This window comes from Odontesthes bonariensis, chromosome 1 (assembly GCF_027942865.1).
Source record: "Odontesthes bonariensis isolate fOdoBon6 chromosome 1, fOdoBon6.hap1, whole genome shotgun sequence".
NCBI classification, from domain to species: Eukaryota; Metazoa; Chordata; class Actinopteri; order Atheriniformes; family Atherinopsidae; genus Odontesthes; species Odontesthes bonariensis.
In genome coordinates, this window is record NC_134506.1 from 40,846,892 (window position 1) to 40,868,667 (window position 21,776).

General features: G+C 44.2%; 1 protein-coding gene across 3 annotated transcripts in view; it reads left to right on the forward strand.

Annotated features, from left to right (window-relative positions):
- Positions 1 to 21,462, forward strand: part of pacsin3 (protein kinase C and casein kinase substrate in neurons 3) — a 64,067-nt gene extending 42,605 nt beyond the window's left edge. For all 3 annotated transcript variants that reach the window (XM_075466901.1, XM_075466902.1, XM_075466903.1), the window contains 3 exons: positions 5,630 to 5,772; positions 16,021 to 16,193; positions 19,294 to 21,462. In XM_075466901.1, coding sequence (XP_075323016.1) covers positions 5,630 to 5,772; positions 16,021 to 16,193; positions 19,294 to 19,409 — 432 coding nt within the window. In that variant the 3' untranslated portion in view covers positions 19,410 to 21,462. The remainder of the gene's footprint in view (positions 1 to 5,629; positions 5,773 to 16,020; positions 16,194 to 19,293) is intronic.
- Positions 21,463 to 21,776: the final 314 nt, after the last annotated feature.

The window sequence follows — 21,776 nt, forward strand, 5'->3', positions numbered from 1 at the left end:
CGCCAGAATCTCATACCTAATCTTGTGTTTCCTTCTTGAAGGAGTTTTAAAATCCTCTCCATTGTTTCCACTGACGGCTGGATTTGTTGCAGCCAATCAGCAGCTCGTTGTGAGCGCTCCCTTTTGAACTGCTGACTCGTGCATCTTTCTAACTGTTCAGAGATGTTTTTAGAAATGCAAATTACAGTATGATTATGTATTTATCTCCTCCAGTTGAGCTGAAAACTGATAAGAATCATGACAACAATAAGGCCAAAAATGACAGTTTCCCTCTCTTGTTGGCTCTTTGTTCCCGTCGGTGAATCGTTGTGTCTTATTGTCCTGCTTCATGCATGTGAGAGATGTTCAGCCCCGATCGTTGAGTTGTAATAGAGATCACCCAGATTCCTGCCTCCCTCTTTCTGTTGTGAACAGTTGCAGCTCAGTTTGTGTGCCTGTTCTTTCAGTGCTGCTTGATCTAATTTCAGATCATACAAAGGAGCTGGAATGTAATACTCCTGAATGCAGAAACTGGACCCGGCAATGTCTGATTGAAGGTTTTGGATTTTTTCAAACCGGTTTCTATTCTGATTACAGCTCAAACTGATCCTGGTTTAACGGAGTATTTGCAGCTAATTTAGAAATGCAAATGTAGCTGATTGTTTTACTTATTTCTCTGTAGATGCGTTACTCGTCTAAAGGAGGAGGGATCCATTGGTCCTTAGTTTTTCTTTGCTTTGTCTCATCCTAATTGACGGTCACATGCTTTAAAATCTCTGATTTCCAACATTTTTTTTCTGAGAGTTTAATAGATAGTAGAGAAATTTCCCAGTTGACAGATTAAAATCAGCGATTCTCATGTGTGTTTTTTTGTTTAAACAATCAGGCACTTTTCATACAAACACTGAATGTAACATAAAGTTTGCCACGTCCCTCCTCCAGGACACGGGCCGAAGGAATCAGGAAGAATTGAATCAATTATGTCTTATTTAGATCTAAAGAAATCATAAAATCACGGTAAAGATGAGCAATGATGCTCGTTTGTGAAACATTTTAATGAGGATACACAGATAAAAGTCAATTAAAACCAGAATAAAAGCACAGCAAACTTATCAAAAATAGATTAACTACAGTAAAATCTGATATTGTGACCCCCTTTTACTGCAGTTTTTGCTCTACTTTGGCCAGAATAACCCAGAGGAAGGCTCCTTTTCATCCTATCAGCTGACTAAACCACACAGAAAGCCTACACATTGAATTTTTCCTTTGATGCAGCTCCAGGCTTTCTTTTGGTGCACGCCGTCTTCACGCTGGAATCGGGGAAACTTCTGAGTGTCAGATCTCATTTGGGACAGGTGGATCTATGAGAACTAATCGGATTATTTAAGAAGACGTTCGTGCAAACTTTTCACAGATATTTCGAGGAAAAAAATCGAAGTCACCACCAACAAAAAGTCTTTTTTTTTTTTTTTTTTGCAGAAGCTTGTTCAAGGTTTCTCAAACCTTACCAACACATTTTAAGCCGGGTTGAAGGGTAGCTTACCAAGTAGAATCCTGAGGGTAGAGTTCTGATTTCCCACTTCTGAGGTGCTCAGTCGGGATAAAAAGGAGCAGACTGGATATTTCTGCTCTGAGTGTGATGCAACATTATCCTGCCAATCTAAACAGCTCACTGAGTGGCTGAATATTTTCAGATGGAGGCCGCCACAAACAAAAAGCAGAGTTTGAGTTGGCAGGGACTTCATTCACCCAGAAATATGCTCACAAGCACATTTAACTCTTGTAGTAGGGGTGGGACGATATGCTTTGGTCACGATTCTTGATAATTGCGATTCGATATAATCAGTAATTGCAATATTCTTCCTCCTTAAAAAACAAACAAGTTGAATCATACACTCCTAGAATGAATGTCGTTCCCATAAACAACGCACATCAGTCTGTGTCAGTCAGTCCAGCAGCTGACATTTATTTCAACAGAGACAAAAATAGGCATTTCTTAAAGTCTAGAGTTACAAAATGAATTGAAATGTCCACACAGCACAAATGTGGGCTAGTTTTAACTTAATGTGATGAATTGATGAAGTTTTTCTGGACACGGATATGATTTAATATAATCGATAAAGCTTCCCTTGGCATAGCAAATGTGTTTAGCATAAACGGTGTTCAGATTACAATTCTGCTGCCATAATGCTGGACAGGACAAGGGTTAAAAAATAAAAATAAAAACAAAAAAAATCGATTCAGGGAAGAAAAATCGATTTTTAAAATCATCCCATAAAAAAATCGTGATATGTACATGAATCGATTTTTTTTTTTTTTTTTTTTTTTTTTTTTTTTTTTTTTTCGCCCACCCCTACCTTGTAGTGTTACGGGTCTCATGAATTTAACTCGAACTTATTAAGCATGTGAAGAGCTACACCGACCTGAATGACTCACAGCCGGCTGCGAGGCGTTTATTAAAGCAGAGCAGCGATCGGCGTGGAGCTCATCCTGCGAAAGGACGTGAGAATGTTTCTCTGCTCTGAGAAAACATTTTCAGTTTTTTTCCACAGTTGAAGAAGGAAGAAGCTGGCAGAGAGAAATGTCTCCTCTGTCCTCTGAGGAATCTCCTGGCGTTCCCACAGTGCCGCTGACACGCAAACAGAGAGCCATTGTCCCGGCACACACACACACTCAGACACACTTATGCGTACATTTCTGCACTTGTGAGGACTTCTGTCGACTTCCCTCATTCACAAAACTCAAACCTTAGCTCCTCTGCTGAGGACGGATTGAGGCTTTTCCAGCTCCGGGAGCCGCGAAGCGTCCTCGGTGAGGAGGAAACGTTTCATCTGTTTCTTTGATAACGAGGAGCCGCGTACGGACGTGTCATTTCTTCTATACCTGTGGGGACATTTGGCTCATCAGTTCCTCTGAGACTGTAAATAGAAGTCACTGTATCCACAGCTTGTTATCCACCCTGTTATTATTTTAAATGTGTGTTTGTTCTCTGGGTGCGATACGAGACGGGAACCCAACCCTGAAGGTTTTGTTTCTTATTTGGATAAATGATCACACAACTTTTTAAAGAGACATTTGTCACTATAGGAATATTAAATGCTGTTTTTTATTGTATTAACATACATGTTGGATATTTGGAGCTCTGTCATTTTTCTCTTTCATCCCCAGTCGGTTCTCTTGCCTATTTTATTTTTTTGATCGAGTAATGAATCGAATCTATTATTGAATCAAATTGGTATCGAGTAATGATGCTCCTTATTTTTCCCCCCCGAGTTTCTTAATAAGTATCTTAGAAGTTTTGTGTATTTATTTCAGGCAAAAAGCCAAATTTTTTTGTCCTACCAGCTTCTGCGCTGGAAAAAAAATCTGAATTTTACCAAGTACATTTGTCTCATTTCTAGTCCAAATATCTCATTACACTTAATATAATATTATATATAAGATATAGGGACTTGTTTTAAGACAATACATCTTGAATATCTTGTTAACCCATTGAGGCCGGGAAAGCATTGCCGCATTTCTACCTTTAAAGCCGGGGGCGCTGTAGCGTTATTGTACCTTTTTAAGGCTGGGAAAGCGTACATGCTTATAAGGTTGTTTTGCACCAATTATTGACCTCTGCGCCAATGAAATGCATTATAATATACACGTGAGAGTGTCGTCATTGTTTTGAAGTTAAGTTACATCGAACAAGCATGGAGGACTTACAGTGGGAAGACATTTCAGACGGGAGCGATTGTGAGGAGTTTCTTGGCTTTGATGCTGAAGAACGTGCTGACCCAATTGATGGAGATTTATGGCGAGCACATATGTTTGAGGATGATTTTGAAGGGTTTGAATGTGAGTGGAAGACTGACAATTACCACCGTAATCGACGGAGAGATTTCAACCGCACACCGGCGGTGAAAGTCGATTTCCCTGCAGATGCCACACCGTTGCAGGCATTCAATCATATTTTTACTGAGGAGCTTTGGGCGCATCTCGTTTCGAATAGATGAATAGATGCAGTGAGCAGGTACTTCAGACTCCAGCTCGAGCAAAGATGGCAAGGTGGTCCCACGTAACTGTGCCGGAGATGAAAACGTTTATTGGAATGTGTATGGGCTCCTTGTGCTGCCAGTACGAAGAGATTACTGGCGAGAAAATAAATAAATAATTTAAATATAAAATCAAATTTTATTTTATTACTGTTTTCTAATTAAAAATAATGCTGTTCCTGCACTTTACTTTTTACATTTTCTATTTTCGTGAAGGTGTATGTAAATAAACTCAATTTCCAAAGAAAGCCACAGGTGTAAGCTCTCAAATACTTTTTGAATTTTGTTTCTATCTGCTACAGAGGCTGAGAAATCAATCATTTAGTAGGCGTTGACACAATTGCTGAATTTCCAGAAAAACTTCAGGTTTTTGGGGGTCTTTCTGAAATCGCCCATAGGTTTTACAGGCATTCTTTTCCAGGCGTCTTAGGCCTAAATGGGTTAAGTGAAATCTTGACAAGCCGATTTTCACTCGTTCCATTGGCAGATTATTATTTTTTTTGCTTATTTTAGGAGGAGCATTTTTTCCAGTGTGTAATCTGATTATTCGTCTGTGATTGAAATTTTTATATATTTTAGAGTTTTGGTTGATAGATCGGACAAAAGAAGATGCTCCAGGACACCACTTTGGGTTTTGTATGAGTGTTTATGTGTATGCATTTAGCAGACGCTTTTATCCAAAGCAACTTGCGTATGAGGATATAGCATTACAGCTAACATCAAAGCTAACAATGAGCTACATAAAAGGAAAACCAGGCTCTGTCAGAGGTGACAGTGTAGAGATGGGGAAGGGAAGTACAGGGTGATAGGAGATTTTTCTAAGTTTCATTCTCCTAAAATCAACTCAAGAATTAAAAACGAATTGTAAACTCGCGTTTTCCCTTCGTAGCTTTTTCTCGTGACTTCGGGGCCACCTGTTAAAGGTGTGTTGGAAAGTCCGAGGTGTGGGCTGCTTGTGTTGGTGCTGTTGTTGGTCCTTTAGCTATCCTCTGCTGTGTTTTTCATTACGTTTGTCCGGTGAACCTGTTTTCTGGTTTGTTTCTTTGGTTGTCCGACTATAAAATCTATGCAAAATGGTCACGATCCTCTCAAATTATCACGTTGGTATTATTTTGTAATATTTGTGGCAGACTCAGACAACACGACTGTCTGTAAAGTAGATCCATTGGTGTGTTGCATTGAGTGAGACGTAAGCTGTTTTCAGAGGTGTTTCTGAGGAGCTCTTATCTGAATCTGGAGAGATGCACATTTCTCATCACTTTGACTTTTAGTACAAACTACATGTAGCTTTGTCTTTGGTTTTAAGTTTTATATTTAACTTTGCTGAAATGAACCATATCCTCATCTCTTAAAGGGGAAGTTCGTTTTTTGTTTTTTTTAAACCTGGACCTTATTTCTGGCATAAAATACCTTCATCTACTCACCGATAACAGTTTGGTGAAAGTCGGCGTCCTTCGGAAGATATTTAGATCACTGGAGATCAGCGTATATCCATATAACGGGAGAGAACAGGGCAGAGACAATACAGCCTCTAAATAAGGCATTATCTGTCTTTATTTCACCAATACTGAATAAAAAAAGAGCTGACTGTGTGTTTTTGTGCATGTGTGCAGGATTGGTGTCCGGAGGCGAGTCGCTCCATCAGCAGAAAGGAGCGAGGAGGGAATTCAGAGGAGAATGTGGTCACCCTCACAAACATTGTCTCCTCAGGTAGAGGCAACGTCCCGCCGAGTCCCATCACCACGGATACCGGCAGGTAGGAAAACGCGTTGTAATCTGCTGCAGATTGATGTCAATGTTGCCGTGCTTCTTTTCCTTCCTCCCTTATACAGCTCTGCAGTGTCGATTGGTTAACTAAATATTAGGGCTGGGCGAGTTAGCTCGTTAATCATGTAACGCCGATAAATATTTTATCGCACATTAACGCAGGTTTTATAATTTATTTTATTATTGTAAAAGTCTGTTGCTCACAGGCTTTTATTTTGTAAAACTCAGCTGCGGAACCGGAAAAGAAAGTAATCGGTGGATCCACCAAACATGGAGAAGGGTACGGAACTTTTACTCGGCCATTTTCCTTTTAAAGTTCTTCCAGACGGCGGAGTCGACAGAACCAAAGTCATCTGTAAACTCTGCCAATATGCCGCCCATTGATTGGATGCGAGACTCCGGTTCTTTCCACAGATGTTTATTAACGCCACATCAACACCGTAGAACTAAATGTTCAAGTAAACAAAGTAAAAGACAACATTAGTTGTTGTAATCATTAAAGAAATAGCATTCTTAGCGTTGTCGCTGGTACCAATAAATAATCAAAGTAATACTGGCCACTTTAGCCTTTAGCTTCTCAACCAACGGCAGAGTCATTCCCCAGAGGCCAACAAATGTTATGGCACTTTCATTCAAATGGCAGCACATTAATAAAAAATAAAACTAAATACTAAAAGCTATACACTACTTTTGAATTCATTTTTGGATTTTGTGTACAAATGCGATTAATCGTGATTAATCAGGGAAATCATGTGATTAATTAGATTAAACATTTTAATCGTTGCCCAGACCTAGTAAATATACAAATCTGTGGTTGTTGCTGATGTTTGTGGCAGCTGCAGGTGCATCAGGGTGGCTGCAGGAGGTCCAACCCTCACCTGGTTTGTCGTCTGAGAGGCAGAGATGCTCACTGAGAACATCCCATCTGCGTTTTATCCAGATACAGAAACTTGAAATGGAGCCAAAGTGAGACTGCGGAAGGTTTATAGAGTTTTCCACTTCATTTTTAAAGAGCCTGTTTTTCCCGTGCACGTGTGCACAGAGAGATGCTCAACATGTTCACAGATTTAAGAGTAGGCTGCGGTTGTTGTTGTCAAACAGCATGTATCTGTGGGCTGTTTAGTCCAGACTAAACACAAGACTACAATTATGTGTATCTGGGCCTCCTCTGTGTGTGCGTGTGTGTGTGTGTGTGTGTGTGTGTGTGTGCGTGTGTGTGCGTGTGTGTGTGCATGTGAAACAAACAGTAGCAGCATGTAGTTAACTTGTGTTGCTATCTTGTGGCCTCCCTGAGGAGCTGACATCCTGAACATCACGCTCTCTAATTAGTCACCAGAAAGGAGTGAGTGTGCATGTTCAACAACAGTTAACAAAAAAAAGGTAACCATAATCCAATAAAAACACAACACGATGATCTCCAAATCTCATAAATCAACATTTTATCCACAATACAACATATTAAACGATGTTGAAACTGAGACATTTGACTATTTCAGCTGATTCAGCTCATCTTGAATCTGATGGCAGCAACACGTCTCATAAATGTTGGGACAGGTCCATGCACAGGAAAAAATCTAAATCTTACTAAGTATATTTTTCTCATTGAGTATCTCATTACACTTGATATAAGACACAACTGTCTAACAAGTACTATTTCAGCCAGATATAGGGACTTGTTTTAATACAATACATCTTGAATATCTTGTTAAGTGAAAAAGTCTTGAAAACATCTTGTTTTGAGTCATATTTCACATGAAACAAGCTTTTTTTGACATTTGAAGAGGTTTTTAAGCTAATTTCAAGATCACTTTTATCTCAAAAGTCCCAAATATCACATCTTATTTTAAGAAATCTTGACAAGCCGATTTTCACTAGTTCCATTGGCAGATTTTTTGCTTATTTCAAGCAAAAACGTTTCGTGTTTGTTGTTTTTCTTACTTATTTTTGGAGGGGCATTTTTTCCAGTGTGTTCACCACTGTGTAGCGTCCCCTCTTCTTTTAACAACATCTGTAAACATCTGGGAAGTGAGGAGAGCAGCTGCTGGACCTTTGGGAGACGAATGTGGTCCCATTCTTGTCTGATGGAGGATTCTAGCCTTCTTTGTTGCATTTTAAACGCTTGTTTTGGGTCTGGACTGCAGGCAGATGTCTCCTCCACTATGAAGCCATGCTGTGGTCATAAATGCAGTATGTGGTTCAGCGTTGTCTTATACAATATGATACTCAAGAAAAGATGCATCATCTCGATGGGAGCATATGTTGCTCTAGGCCAGCGTTACTCACTATTTTTTTCACAAGAGCCACATTGGCAGAGCAAAATCAAGGGAAGAGCCACTTTTACCACAACATACTAAAGTCCCCTTTTTGCAAATATGCATTTCTACATATAACACATCTCACAAAAAAAGAAACAACACAGCCAATACATTTTCAATTAAGACCACATTTACCTTAATACTGGGGTGAGTGGAAGCTGGCATGCATGTCCTCAACTTTCTTCATGTTGTATTTGTAGTTTGTTGTTGTAATCATAGTGAGACATTCAGGATGAGCATGGTTTTTGTGCTGGTTTTTACCCTTTTTTAATTAAAACCGATCCATTGTGCCTGCATCTCGCGCTGGCTAAAGGAGCTAGCGTGCTCTGCCGTCAAGTGTGACGGTGGTTTAAGCGGGCTGCGTTGCCAGGTTTAACAGAGCCCCCTTTAGGAAACACCATTAAGCCTTAATTAACACTTAATAAAAATACTTAATACTACAAAAACGCAAACTTAATAAAAATACTTAATACTGTGCAGTATTTGCTGTATGTTATTTGAAAAAATGTATTGTTATTGTTACCATATTGTTATAAGCTACTATGCGAGTGCGAGCCGCCAATTAAAGCTTGAGGAGCCGCGCTATGAGTATCTCTGCTCCAGAACCTGTACATACCTTTCAGCATTAATGGAGCTTTTCCAGATGTGCAAGGTGCCAGTTCCACAGGCACTAAAGCAGAATTATGAGCAGGATGGTCCCTCTCCTCTTCAGTTAATGAGAAAAAAAAAAAAAAAACAGCCTCCTCTTATCTACAACAACCTGATAGTTCACAAGGCCACCAGCACTGTGGATGACCCCCCCCCCCGCCCCCTCATACAGCTGCTCCTGCCTTCTGGTAGAGGATACAGAAGCCTCCTTTCAAACATCCCTCCGCTCTCACTATCCTCACTAATTCATGCTTATATTTATAAACCCACTGTTCCTATGTTTCACCAGACATTTTCCCTGTATAGGTGACAGCTTGCAGTTAAGATAACTGCAAAAACAGGTCTAAGCTGCGATCCACCTTCTCACTCCCTCAGTGGACCAAGGCTGTGTTCGAAACCGCATACTTCTCCTACTACTCATACTAACTTTTTGAGTTAGTATGTGAGTTTTAGTATGCGAGAAGTTCCCGGATGCATACTAGATTCTCCTAAATGTTGGGTATGCATCATGAGGTATCTACTCATACTCAAACTACCCAAGATGCAACGTAACGTGACGTCGCCGATCGTCATTTCCTGTCAAAACGGCAGTTTCAAGCTAGCTACAACAAGGGTAGTTTAACTTCCTGTTTTCAAAACAAAAGCACCAATTGTATCATAATGCTCCCCCTTGAGCTGTCACCTTACCGTGGTGGGGGGGTTTGCGTGCCCCAATGAGTCTGGGAGCTATGTTGTCTGGGGCTTTAAGCCCCTGGTAGGGTCACCCATGGCAAACAGATCCTAGATGAGGGACCAGACAAAGAACAGCTCACAAGAACCCCTATGATGAGTGATACTTTTGGACGCCGTGTTCCCTTGCCCGGACGCGGGTTACCGGGGCCTCCCCCTGGAGCCAGGCCCAGGGGTGGGGCCCGCCGGCGAGCGCCTGGTGGCCGGGTCTGTGCCCGTGGGGCTCGGTCGGGCACAGCCCGAAGAAACAACACGGGTCCCCCTTCCTATGGGCTCACCACCCGTGGGAGGGGCCATGGGGGTCGGGTGCAGTGTGAGCTGGGCGGCAGCCGAAGGCAGGGACCTTGGCGGTCTGATCCTCGGCTACTGAAGCTGGCTCTTGGGACGTGGAACGTCACCTCTCTGCTGGGGAAGGAGCCTGAGCTGGTGCGCGAGGCTGAGCGGTTCCGGCTAGATATAGTCGGACTCACCTCGACGCATGGCTTGGGCTCCGGAACCAGCCTCCTCGAGAGGGGTTGGACTCTCTTCCACTCTGGAGTTGCCCGCGGTGAGAGGCGTAGAGCAGGTGTGGGCATACTTATTGCCCCCCGGCTGTGCGCCTGTACATTGGGGTTTACCCCGGTAGACGAGAGGGTAGCCTCCCTCCGCCTTAGGGTGGGGGGACGGGTCCTGACTGTTGTTTGTGCTTATGCACCGAACGGCAGTTCGGAGTACCCACCCTTTTTGGAGTCCCTGGAGGAGGCACTAGAGAGTGCTCCTCCGGGAGACTCCCTCGTCCTGCTGGGGGACTTCAATGCTCACGTGGGCAATGACAGTGAGACCTGGAGGGGCGTGATTGGGAGGAACGGCCCCCCCGATCTGAATCAGAGTGGTGTTTTGTTGTTGGACTTCTGTGCTCGTCACGGATTGTCCATAACGAACACCATGTTCAGGCATAAGGGTGTCCATATGTGCACTTGGCACCAGGACACCCTAGGCCGCAGCTCGATGATCGACTTTGTAGTCGTATCGTCGGACTTGCGGCCGTATGTCCTGGACACTCGGGTGAAGAGAGGGGCGGAGCTGTCAACTGATCACCACCTGGTGGTGAGTTGGCTCCGCTGGTGGGGGAGGAAGCCGGTCAGACCTGGCAGGCCCAAACGTATTGTGAGGGTCTGCTGGGAACGGCTGGCGGAATCCCCTGTAAGGAGGAGTTTCAACTCCCACCTCCGGCAGAGCTTCAACCATGTCCCGGGGGAGGTGGGGGACATTGAGCCCGAATGGGCCATGTTCCGTGCCTCCATTGTTGAGGCGGCCGACCGGAGCTGTGGCCGCAAGGTGGTCGGTGCCTGTCGTGGCGGCAATCCCCGAACCCGCTGGTGGACCCCAGTGGTGAGGGAGGCCGTCAAGCTGAAGAAGGAGTCCTATCGGGCCTTTTTGGCCAGTGGGACTCTGGAAGCAGCTGATGGGTACCGACAGGCCAAGCGGAACGCAGCCTCGGCGGTTGCTGAGGCAAAAACTCGGGCTTGGGAGGAGTTCGGGGAGGCCATGGAGAACGATTTCCGGACGGCCTCGAGGAGATTCTGGTCCAACATTCGGCGGCTCAGGGGGGGGAAGCGGTGCACCGTCAACACCGTGTATGGTGAGGGCGGGGCTCTGCTGACTTCAACTAGGGACGTCGTGAGTCGGTGGGGGGAATACTTCGAGGGCCTCCTCAATCCTACCGACACGCCTTCCGATGAGGAAGCAGAGTTGGGGAGCTCGGACGTGGGACCTCCCATTTCTGGGGCTGAGGTTGCCGAGGTGGTCAAAAAACTCCTCGGTGGCAAGGCCCCGGGAGTGGATGAGGTCCGTCCTGAGTTCCTCAAGGCTCTGGATGTTGTGGGGCTGTCTTGGTTGACACGCCTCTGCAGCATCGCGTGGACATCCGGGGCAGTGCCTCTGGACTGGCAGATCGGGGTGGTGGTCCCCCTCTTTAAAAAGGGGGACCGGAGGGTGTGTTCCAACTATAGGGGGATCACACTCCTCAGCCTCCCTGGTAAGGTCTTTTCGGGGGTACTGGAGAGGAGGATCCGCCGGATAGTCGAATCTCGGATTCAGGAGGTGCAGTGTGGTTTTCGTCCTGGCCGTGGAACAGTGGACCAGCTCTATACCCTCCGCAGGATCCTGGAGGGAGCATGGGAGTTCGCCCAACCGGTCTACATGTGTTTTGTGGACTTGGAGAAGGCGTTCGACCGTGTCCCTCGGGGACTCTTGTGGGGGGTGCTCCGGGAGTATGGAGTGCCGGACTCCTTGATATGGGCTGTTCGGTCTCTGTATGGCCGGTGTCAGAGTTTGGTCCGCATTGCCGGCAGTAAGTCGGACATGTTTCCTGTGAGGGTTGGACTCCGTCAGGGCTGCCCTTTGTCACCGATTCTGTTCATAATTTTTATGGACAGAATTTCTAGGCGCAGCCAGGGCGTTGAGGGGGTCCGGTTTGGCGACCTCAGAATCGGGTCTCTGCTTTTTGCGGACGATTTGGTTCTGTTGGCGTCGTCGGGCCGTGACCTTCAGCTCTCACTGGAGCGGTTCGCAGCCGAGTGTGAAGCGGCTGGGATGACCATCAGCACCTCCAAATCTGAGACCATGGTCTTCGGCCGGAAAAGGGTGGAATGCTCTCTCCGGGTCGGGAATGAGATCCTTCCCCAAGTGGAGGAGTTCAAGTATCTCGGGGTCTTGTTCACGAGTGAGGGACGAATGGAGCAGGAGATTGACAGACGGATCGGTGCGGCGTCTGCAGTGATGCGGGCTCTGCACCGGCCCGTCGTGGTGAAGAAGGAGCTGAGCCAGAAGGCGAAGCTCTCGATTTACCGGTCGATCTATGTTCCTACCCTCACCTATGGTCACGAGCTGTGGGTAGTGACCGAAAGAACGAGATCGCGAATACAAGCGGCCGAAATGAGTTTCCTCCGCAGGGTGGCTGGGCTCTCCCTTAGAGATAGGGTGAGAAGCTCGGTCATCCGGGAGGGGCTCGGAGTAGAACCGCTGCTCCTCCGCATCGAGAGGAGTCAGATGAGGTGGCTCGGGCATCTTGTGAGAATGCCTCCTGGACGCCTCCCCGGTGAGGTGTTCCGGGCCCGTCCCACTGGGAGGAGACCCCGGGGAAGACCCAGGACACGTTGGAGAGACTATGTCTCTCGGCTGGCCTGGGAACGCCTCGGGGTCCCCCCAGAGGAGCTGGAGGAAGTGGCCGGGGACAGGGACGTCTGGGTCTCTCTGCTCAAGCTGCTGCCCCCGCGACCCGACCCCCGGACCAGCGGAAGATAATGGATGGATGGATGGATGTATCATAATGGCTTTCCCTATGATAAAAGGCAACGGGTATTTTATTTTGTGAAAATAACCGGAAGTGCGTTGCTCACTGCGGCTAGCTTTAGTAGCGCCGAATTTGTTGGAAACAAAATTGTAAACAGCCGGTATTTTGTCAGGTTTTCAACACGTTGGGGATCTAAACGACTACTTTCTCGCCTGAAAATGTTTCAAATGTTGCTAAAGTTTACAGAGTTTAGAGCTTAAAGGTGGGGTAGGTTTTTTTTTTTCTGGAGCATTTTTTTACATATTGCTTGAAATACTCTTCACACCTCCATTGCAACCAATTAATTAAAAGTTTTGACACAAAAATGAAAAGTTCGAGTGGCCTCTAGAACGAACAATCCAGGAAAAACACTATCCAATCATACTGAACGGACCGTTAACGATGATTGGATTCTGATGCGTCTATCAAACTGCAATCTGCTCCTCCCTCCCCCTCCTTCCCCCTGTGCGCGTACCCTTCTTTGTGAAAGAATTACGCGTCCAGAAGCTTGGCAGGAAGCTAAACTACAGCCAGCTTGGCTAGCACCTAGCATCATTAAACGGTTCATTATGATGTTGAAAGGTATTTTCTTACCTGTGAATCCGCCATGAGAAAAAGTTAGCAAAAGTTAGCCAAACCAATCGATGCTTGCTGTCAGAACAGCGCTCGTGCACCTTTGTGCTCGTGAACAAGCAATGCGCGTTCATGTACTCTAGAGGCGTGGCTTCGGGGGAAAGTCTGAAGAAAAGGGTTGGGACTTTTGACCTGTGTATTACCTTTAAGCGAAATCAGCTTCAGGCCGGCAGATTTCGGCTCGGGCAGGAGCGAAATGCATTGTGGGTAAATGCTCTGCATACTGTCTGATCGATGAGTATGTAATATGCGGTTTCGAACACAGCCCAAGACTCCAACAGAAAGAGTGACGGTGCAGCACCTTCCCTCTGAGTGTTTTAGAACGTAACCTCAGTTGAATTTTTCTCATTTGCTGCTACTTTCCAGTGTGTGTGTAATTAATCGTGGCGGCTGTAACCAGCAGCTCTTCCTCTTCATTTAATCCCACCATGTCAGTTCCTGACTGTACCCCACAGACAAAGCACCGTCTCTGGCCTCTGAGCGGGGCTCTCTGAGCATCGCCCGACAGAATCAGGCGTACTCGGAGAATAAAAGGAACCACTCAAAACTCACTGATGTGGACATTGCAGCGTTGAAACATTAGTCTGTTTGCATAATTAAAGGCTGAGCATTATTCTGTGTGTCGCAGCCTTCTTTAATCTGTGGCAGGCACTGTTGCTGCCTGGAGGAAAAACTCAAATACCATTTTAATTATGCTTTTCTTTTTCCCTTTTGTCCAACAATGCAGTTTAACTCTTTATAACCCCTTTTCTCCCTCGCATTTATCAAGTGATTTTGATGTTTTAAATGTTTACATTCCTGCGTGTGAGACGCTGAAGCATTAAATCATCCCTTCGCTCTTCGTTTTATGTTCAGAAAGAGAGATTTTTGGTATGAAGTGCACCACAGTAAATTAGTGTTTTACCAACGTTGTCAGTGTAAAATGTGAGAAAACAGACAGGGTGGTAAGATGATTATTGTTCCATGAAAGAGGAAAGGGGAAAAACGATAAATCTTAAAAATTGTGGGTGACCTAATTGAACAATACGGTCACGCTGTGGCAGGCTGAGCCGGTTCTGGTTTCCACAGTCAAACACTGGGACTGAAGCTCCACCCGCTCTGACATTTTCACACAGTCTGTTCTCCAGCTGACGACGGCTGCGGTTGCCGGGAGACGCCCGACGTAGCTGCGGAGCCTCCGGTAGTTTATTTACAACACCTCAGTGGAGCACGTGGGACGTGGAGAAGCTAAAACTAAGACGGCCACATTCACCGTCGGTAAAAGCTGGGAATGTTTGTGTATTTTACTTAAAGGGATAGTTCGCCTCTTTTGACATGAAGCTGTATGACATCCCATATTAGCAACATCATTCATGAACATCTTCTTACCCCCTGCTGCGTCCTGTGAGCCGAGTTCCAGCCGAGTTTTGGCGTTGACGAAGGTAGTCCGGCCAGTTTGCTGGGGTCCTGAAAATAAAGCGTCTTGTTTCTCAAAACAATATGCGTTCAAAAGAGTAATACATTTTTATCACAAAATCATTCTCCAGGAAAAGTCAGACCTCACAATCGCTTGGCGCTATTTCTCTCCCTTCGTACCACTACGGGCTGTGTAAACTGTGCAGACCGAGCAGTAAACACCGTAACAGGTGCGGCTATCGCTAGGTGGCTCAACGCATTGATATGAAGGGAGAGAAAATAGTGCCAAGCGATTGTAAGGTTTGACATTTTCCTGGAGAACGATTTTGTGATGCAAATGTATTACTCTTTTGAACGCATATTGTTTTGAGAAGCAAAGCGCTTTATTTTTTAAACCCCAGCCAACTAGCCGGACTAGCTTCGTCAACACCAAAACGAGGCTGGAACTCGGCTCACAGGACGCAGCAGGGGGTAAGAAGATGTTCATAAATGATATTGCTAATATGGGATGTCATACAGCTTCATGTCAAAAGAGGCGAACTATCCCTTTAAGTAAAAGACCAAGTCAGAGACTGCTGGTGGGCTTTTCAGCCTCTTGAACAGGTGCTGAAGTCCCGCAGCATGGTTTTAGCATTAAAGATGCATTTGAATTGAGAATATGGAACTGATTTTAAACTTTTAATGTTTGTTTTTAAAGCTCTTAACGGCCTCGCCCCATCGTATTTATCTGAGCTTTTAACAGTCCTGGTAGAGCTCTGAGGTCAACAGATCAGTTTCTGCTGGAAGTGCCCAGGTCAGAATACAAACCCTGGGGTGAGCGAGCCTTTTCCCAAAGCTGCCCCCAGGCTCTGGAATAAGCCCCCCGTCCAGCTGCGTCTTATTTCTGACCTGGGCCGCTTCACATCCAGGCTAAAAACCTACTTATTTAGGATTTCTTTAAATACCCAGTAGTATGATGACACTTTTATCTTATTTTATCTTATTTGATTTTGTTGTATTTTATTGCTTTCACTGTTCTTTTATTGTTTTTACTTCTTCTTCTCTTTATTTATTACGTGCTATAAAGCACTTTGGTACACCGTGAGGACTGTTTGTAAAGGGCTGTATAAATAAAATACATTTACATTTGGTGCTTCACTGGCGTGACGTTGCCTGCATGCTTGTGTTTGTCTGACTTTCACCTTCCTCCTCACTCTGCTCTCAGGGTGAAAGATTATTCATCAGACTGGTCAGACGAGGAGAGTCCAAAGAAGGTGCTGGCTGTGAACGGCGTGGGGGAGGCGGAGGACGAGGAGGAGGAGCAGGTAGTGGGGGTGCCGGTGCGAGCGCTGTATGATTACACGGGCCAGGAGGCTGACGAGCTCAGCTTTAAAGCAGGTATTAACCCGCACTAATGCTTTTAAGGGGGAGAGGCATCACAGCGGAGGCATTTTGATTTGATCTTATTCCAATAATTCTCTCTTCTTTTCCACCTGCGATGCCTCTTGTTAACACTTTTATTCATGTCAGCCACACTGTTGTCGGACATGAGCGCAGAAGATCAAATGCTGTAAGATTGTGATGCGTCAAACACTCGCATTCAGTCTTACCTCCGACTGCATGTCAGCTCAGCATGAATCCGTCCATCTGAGTTCAGTTTGTGTAACATTAGACGACGAGTAGAAGTTTGGAGAAACTCTGTAGCTTAATCAAATGAATGCAACCATTTGTGTTTAGCTTGGTAAGCAGAAAGAGCTTATTATATAATTACCAGAGGTGGGTAGAGTAGCCAAAAATTGTACTCAAGTAAAAGTACTGTTACTTCAGAATGATATAACTCAAGTAAAAAGTAAAAAGTAGTCATCCAAATAATTACTTGAGTAAGAGTATAAAAGTGCTCGGTGAAAAAACTACTCGAGTACTGAGTAAATGTTGAGTAACGTCTGATGTTGACAAAAGCATTCAATCAGACAGACAAAAATACTAAATAATCATCTTTAGGCCTATCAGAGTTCATCCAATTGATAAAATAAATTAAAATGAATTAATTACAAAATGGCTTAAATTCAAATAATCCAGGTAAATTGGTGCTACATCTGCAGGGATGTGATCCTGAATGTGAAACCTGATCTTCCCCCAAAAGACCTGGAAAAAGTCATTTTCACTTTTATTCCTGTAACTCTTTGTATTTGGACACAGATCAGTCCTCGGCCTGTCCTACATGCAGCAGCTCGTCTTTGAATTTCCGATCACGTAATTCCGGTCTCGTCTTCCCTTTATTGGCTCCCAGTCTTCCAGATTTTTATTGCTGACTTTTAAGGTGTTAAACGGACCGGCACCATCCCACTTGTCCCACCTCAGTAAGCGCTCTAAAGTCAACCAACCTGCTGCTTTTGGACATCCCAAAGAATTAAATGAGAACCGCGAGGCCATCGAGCGTCTCGGGAACAGTTTAACTTTCCACATCCCTATAAATAAGTCATTTTCAAGTCACTGCTGGAGACGCAGCTCTTCTGCTTGGCATTTGGCTCCAGTATGACATCCTTTCAGATGATTGCATTCTGTGCTCTGCTTTTAATCTTTTACTCCTGTCTACTGTGGTTTGCTTTATTGGGTTTTATTGTTCTTTGTTATTTACTTTTATCCAATTGTACAGCACTTTAGTCAGTGTTGTTAAGTGTGCTCTACGAATACACCTGACCATCACCAATACAAGTGGGTAAAACGAGAACCAGGACTCACTGGAGCTTCTTTAATGTTTAATTTAAGGTAAAAGCAAGAAACTTGTGCTAAAGAAAAAATGGACCAGACTCGGCGAATAATTCCCTATAATATAGATCAGTGAGCAGTGCTGACCAACGTGTCATTGGGGTCATCAGGTGGGATCCTCCTTTCATCAGTGTTTCGTCTGGTTGGGCCCACGACACCTCCAGGAGGCCAGACAGTGATCACTGGCGTCCCAGAGTCACCCCCCTAATGCCAGCCATCACTGCTCCTCACACCACAACAACCATCTTTTTATTTCCACAAGCTACCCCAGCCTCTCACCAACTGCACACCAGTCACAGCGGGGTGGGGATACAAACCCTGGTTCAGGTAGGGGGAGAAATAAAAGAGGTAAAGATAAGTAGGAATGGGATTCAAACCCTGGTTCGGGTAGGGGGTAATGAAAGTATAGAAGGTGCCAAAGGTGGAGGCAGGACAAGACACATGAGCAGATTCAGCAGACAAACTCACCTAAACAGTCCTATAGTCACTAACAATGCCAGCAAAAACAAAGCCATACAGGCCAACTCACCTGAAATGGCCGCCTGGTTTCAAAAGGCTCATATGGGCCACACCCTCCACTTAAATATGTCCTGGATTTCTTCCTTGCTGTTCACTCAGTGCTCCCCCTGCTGGGCTACCAGATAAACTTTGATACTTCTGGGTCATTCCACCCAGTTACAGACCTTCTTAGCCAGAAAAGACTGTTCGAATAACTCCCCACAAATCCCCCAAAGCGCTTCACGCCCCCAGTCAAATCAAAATCAAATCAAATTTATTTTTATAGCACATTTCATGTACAAAACAATTCAAAGTGCTTTACATAAAATAAAAGCATTGCAGCGGAGTGGAAGAAGCATTAAAAATACATATAAAGAGAAACAAATAAAATAATTTAAATGAATTTAAAAACAAGCAACAGTCCAGATAAAGTCACTGACACTGCTCACCTTTTTCTCCATGAGATCATTTTTCAGGGGCGCTTGTCAGAAGCGGTTAAAATCTACGAATGAATCATTATTGGTGTTGAGCACCTAGTAGCCGTCAGTGGTACTTCACTTCGAGACATTTCTGCATTTGCTTTGCTTTTGATCTGTTGGAACCAGTCAACAGATGCCATTCAGAGTTGATGCTTTGATTTTGCATGAAAACCTTTTGTCGTTTTCTAACGTGGTTGAAAAACTTTTTTAAAATTTATTTTAGCCCATCTTACCAAATAACTCGGAATGCTCAGGCATGATTTGATGTAAATAAAACCCATTCTGGGAGGTTTATCCGATATTAAACCATCACTTATTCAGCCACGGCAGGTGAAATCAGCCGTTTAAAGGGAAACAATGAAGATGGGAAAACTTTATCATGGTAATTGTGATGAATTCACGGCCCTTAATACAGTCAAATACTTCTTTTACCAACTGATCTCTGTGACCTGAATGTTGCTGTGACGTGTTCTGTTGAATTGTTGAGATTCAAATGTTGAAATGATCTGCTCTCTGAGCACATAGGTAACCGACTCTGACGTGATGAAGCTGAAACTGAACCTCCAGGCATGATTAAAACATGTGTAACTATCATTCAAGTTATGGCACTCCAGTCCGAAACACAGAAGTTTGCAAAAGTGGCCTGAAATTCTCATTTTTCTTCACACGGAGTTGGAGAAGATCCGATCAGTGCGCAGGTGTTGAACCTGTAGCGTGAGAATCCGACTGATTTGTCCTCCTCTTTGCTCCAGGTGAGGAGCTGCTGAAGCTGGGAGAGGAGGACGAGCAGGGCTGGTGTAAAGGCCAGGTGAGCAGCGGCCAGGTCGGCCTCTATCCCGCCAACTACGTCCAGCTCGTCGCTTCCTGATGGACCGCCCACTTTGCTCACCCAGCCAATGACAACACAACAGTCAACATGCCAGCACCAATGGGAAGCCGTCGGTGCTGACCTGAAGACCCACCATCTGTGAAACCAGACGGTGTTGGGTTACCGTCTGAAGATCCTCACAACCTTTGTTTTTTTTTTTGTTTTTTGTTTTTTTTCTGCTGTTTGAGCGACTTTTTTGAGCCCCATTCCCACTGTTGTCTAAAAGAAGCTTTACAGGAAAAGGAGACTCCAGAGGGCCGCCAGCACAGACTGACTGTAGGAAAACATGGACGTGTTCTGTCACATCAAACGTTGATTTCTAAAGAGGGACATTTGATTCAACTCTGGACTTTTGGTTCCTGCTCGCTGCCATTATTGTGCTTTGAAAATCCACGCTTGATCAGAGTAAACTTGGAGGAGTTACTGACAGAAAGCAATAACCTTTGACCCACAGCTAACTGTGACTGACGGAAAAGTCTCAGTCAAATCAGTCCAAACCCACTTTTTTTTTCCTTTTTTTTTAAAGTGACTGTTTGGTTTGTTGTAGAAATGTCCCTCTAAGTTATATGAAAATATATCAGTTCAACTCGGATTTCTCACGATGCTAAAGCTGGCAGCTGATTGGCTGAGCTTTGTGTAGCGCGTTGTCCCCCCCCCCCGATTTCCTTTGTTTGTGCTAAGCTAACCAGCAGCTGGAAACTATCTCGTATGACCTATTGGAAAGGTATTAATCTTTAAATCTAATTTACTTCCAGACAGCACTCATCTCTATTTCCCAAAACGTTAAACCTGCTTGTTTAGGCCTTTACGTGATCGAATTCTTTGAGTTTTCTTGGATCCAGCACCTAGGGGCCATTAGGGGAACTGCAGGCTCACAGTCTTCCTCGCTCAGGTTGCGGCGGCGGCTTTTTTTTGCTTCAAGATGAAGCTCGTGACAGACTGTCAGTGCCTTAGACGATGAGGCCTGGAATGTGTAGCGCCGCCCTCCTGTGTGACTGAGGAGTTGCAGGTCAGAAATGTGAAGTGCTCTCCTGATAGCTGTCGGGAATCACAGCTGGATTCTGGGTAACGGCCCCCGCTGACCAGGCTGAATCCAGTGGAAACCAGTTGATCTTCTGTTAACTGGCTTTCATATTTCCTACCAGTCGTTTAGCTCGACAACTGAATGCTTTTGTTCTTCTTTAGGGTTTTTTTTGTTTTTTTTTGCTAGATGTGATGCTGATTCTTCACTTTTTGATTTATTTTTCTTTCTTTTTTTTTATGTGATAGCTGTTTGTTTGTATTAACTTAACTGATTCCGACTGTGGACAGTGTGAACTGTTGCTACTCGTTTCTTTAAATTGTTTTAAAGATTAGACTTTTTACAGTGTTAACTCATTTAAAATGATCCTCCTTGTATAGAAATCCTTCAACAGAATGAGGCTGACTGAAGCAGAAAAGGTCATTTTGACTGTTGGCTGTGGGTCGGTTAAACCCGTGGGAGGTGTTTTGTCTAATTTGTTTTGCTGTGATCACGTTAACTGGACCTCTGCCGCTTAAAATAATTCTTAATCTTTTGTCTAAAAATGTTGGGTTTTTGGGTTTGTCATAATTAAGCTTGGAATTTGCTTCTGAGGTAACCTCATCTGCCCTAATCTGCTAATCTGAGCATCGCTACATCTAACCTGCGTAGAAATTGAAATCATAGAAAAACAAAAAAAAAGGTTAATGCTACTACACCACTCCTTGATTCTTTCCTTTTCTTTCCTAAAATGTCTCATGTAAACTACATAAAGTGGGAAGCAAAAATTAAAAAGGCTTTCAGTATTTTCTTTACCTCCTCTTTCATATCTCACATGAATCATTAATGTAGTCATTTGTAGTGTCGGAAAGAACTGAAATATGGGAAATTCTGTCCAAATATCTCCTAAAACAAAAATAAGTGACTTAATTGTGAAGATTTGCTTTGCTAAATGGTAACCAGATTCACATTTGGAGGCACCGGAACCCCAAATGTTGCTGTAATTAATAATTTCATATGTTTGGTTTAATAAACACTTCACAGGGATTCAAACCGCCAGTAAAATTTGAGCAATTTCCACATGTGCGAGCGCTGTGGGCTCATCTTTAAAAGTCTCATCTGGTGACATACTGGTATTAATTTCTCTTTATCTAATCTGAACCATCGAAAACTCCTTGTTTATCTTAAATATATTTGAAATAAAAGTTTGTGTAAAAGCATCTGTTCACCCTGCAGAAGTGGACTTTATATTTCAGGCTGTTTTGGAGAATCGTTTAATTCGTCCTTACGTTGTTATCAAGCAACCAGAATTTGTACAGAATTGTCCATATTTGGAGGAACTCTTTGGACTATTTGGAGGTTGAAAT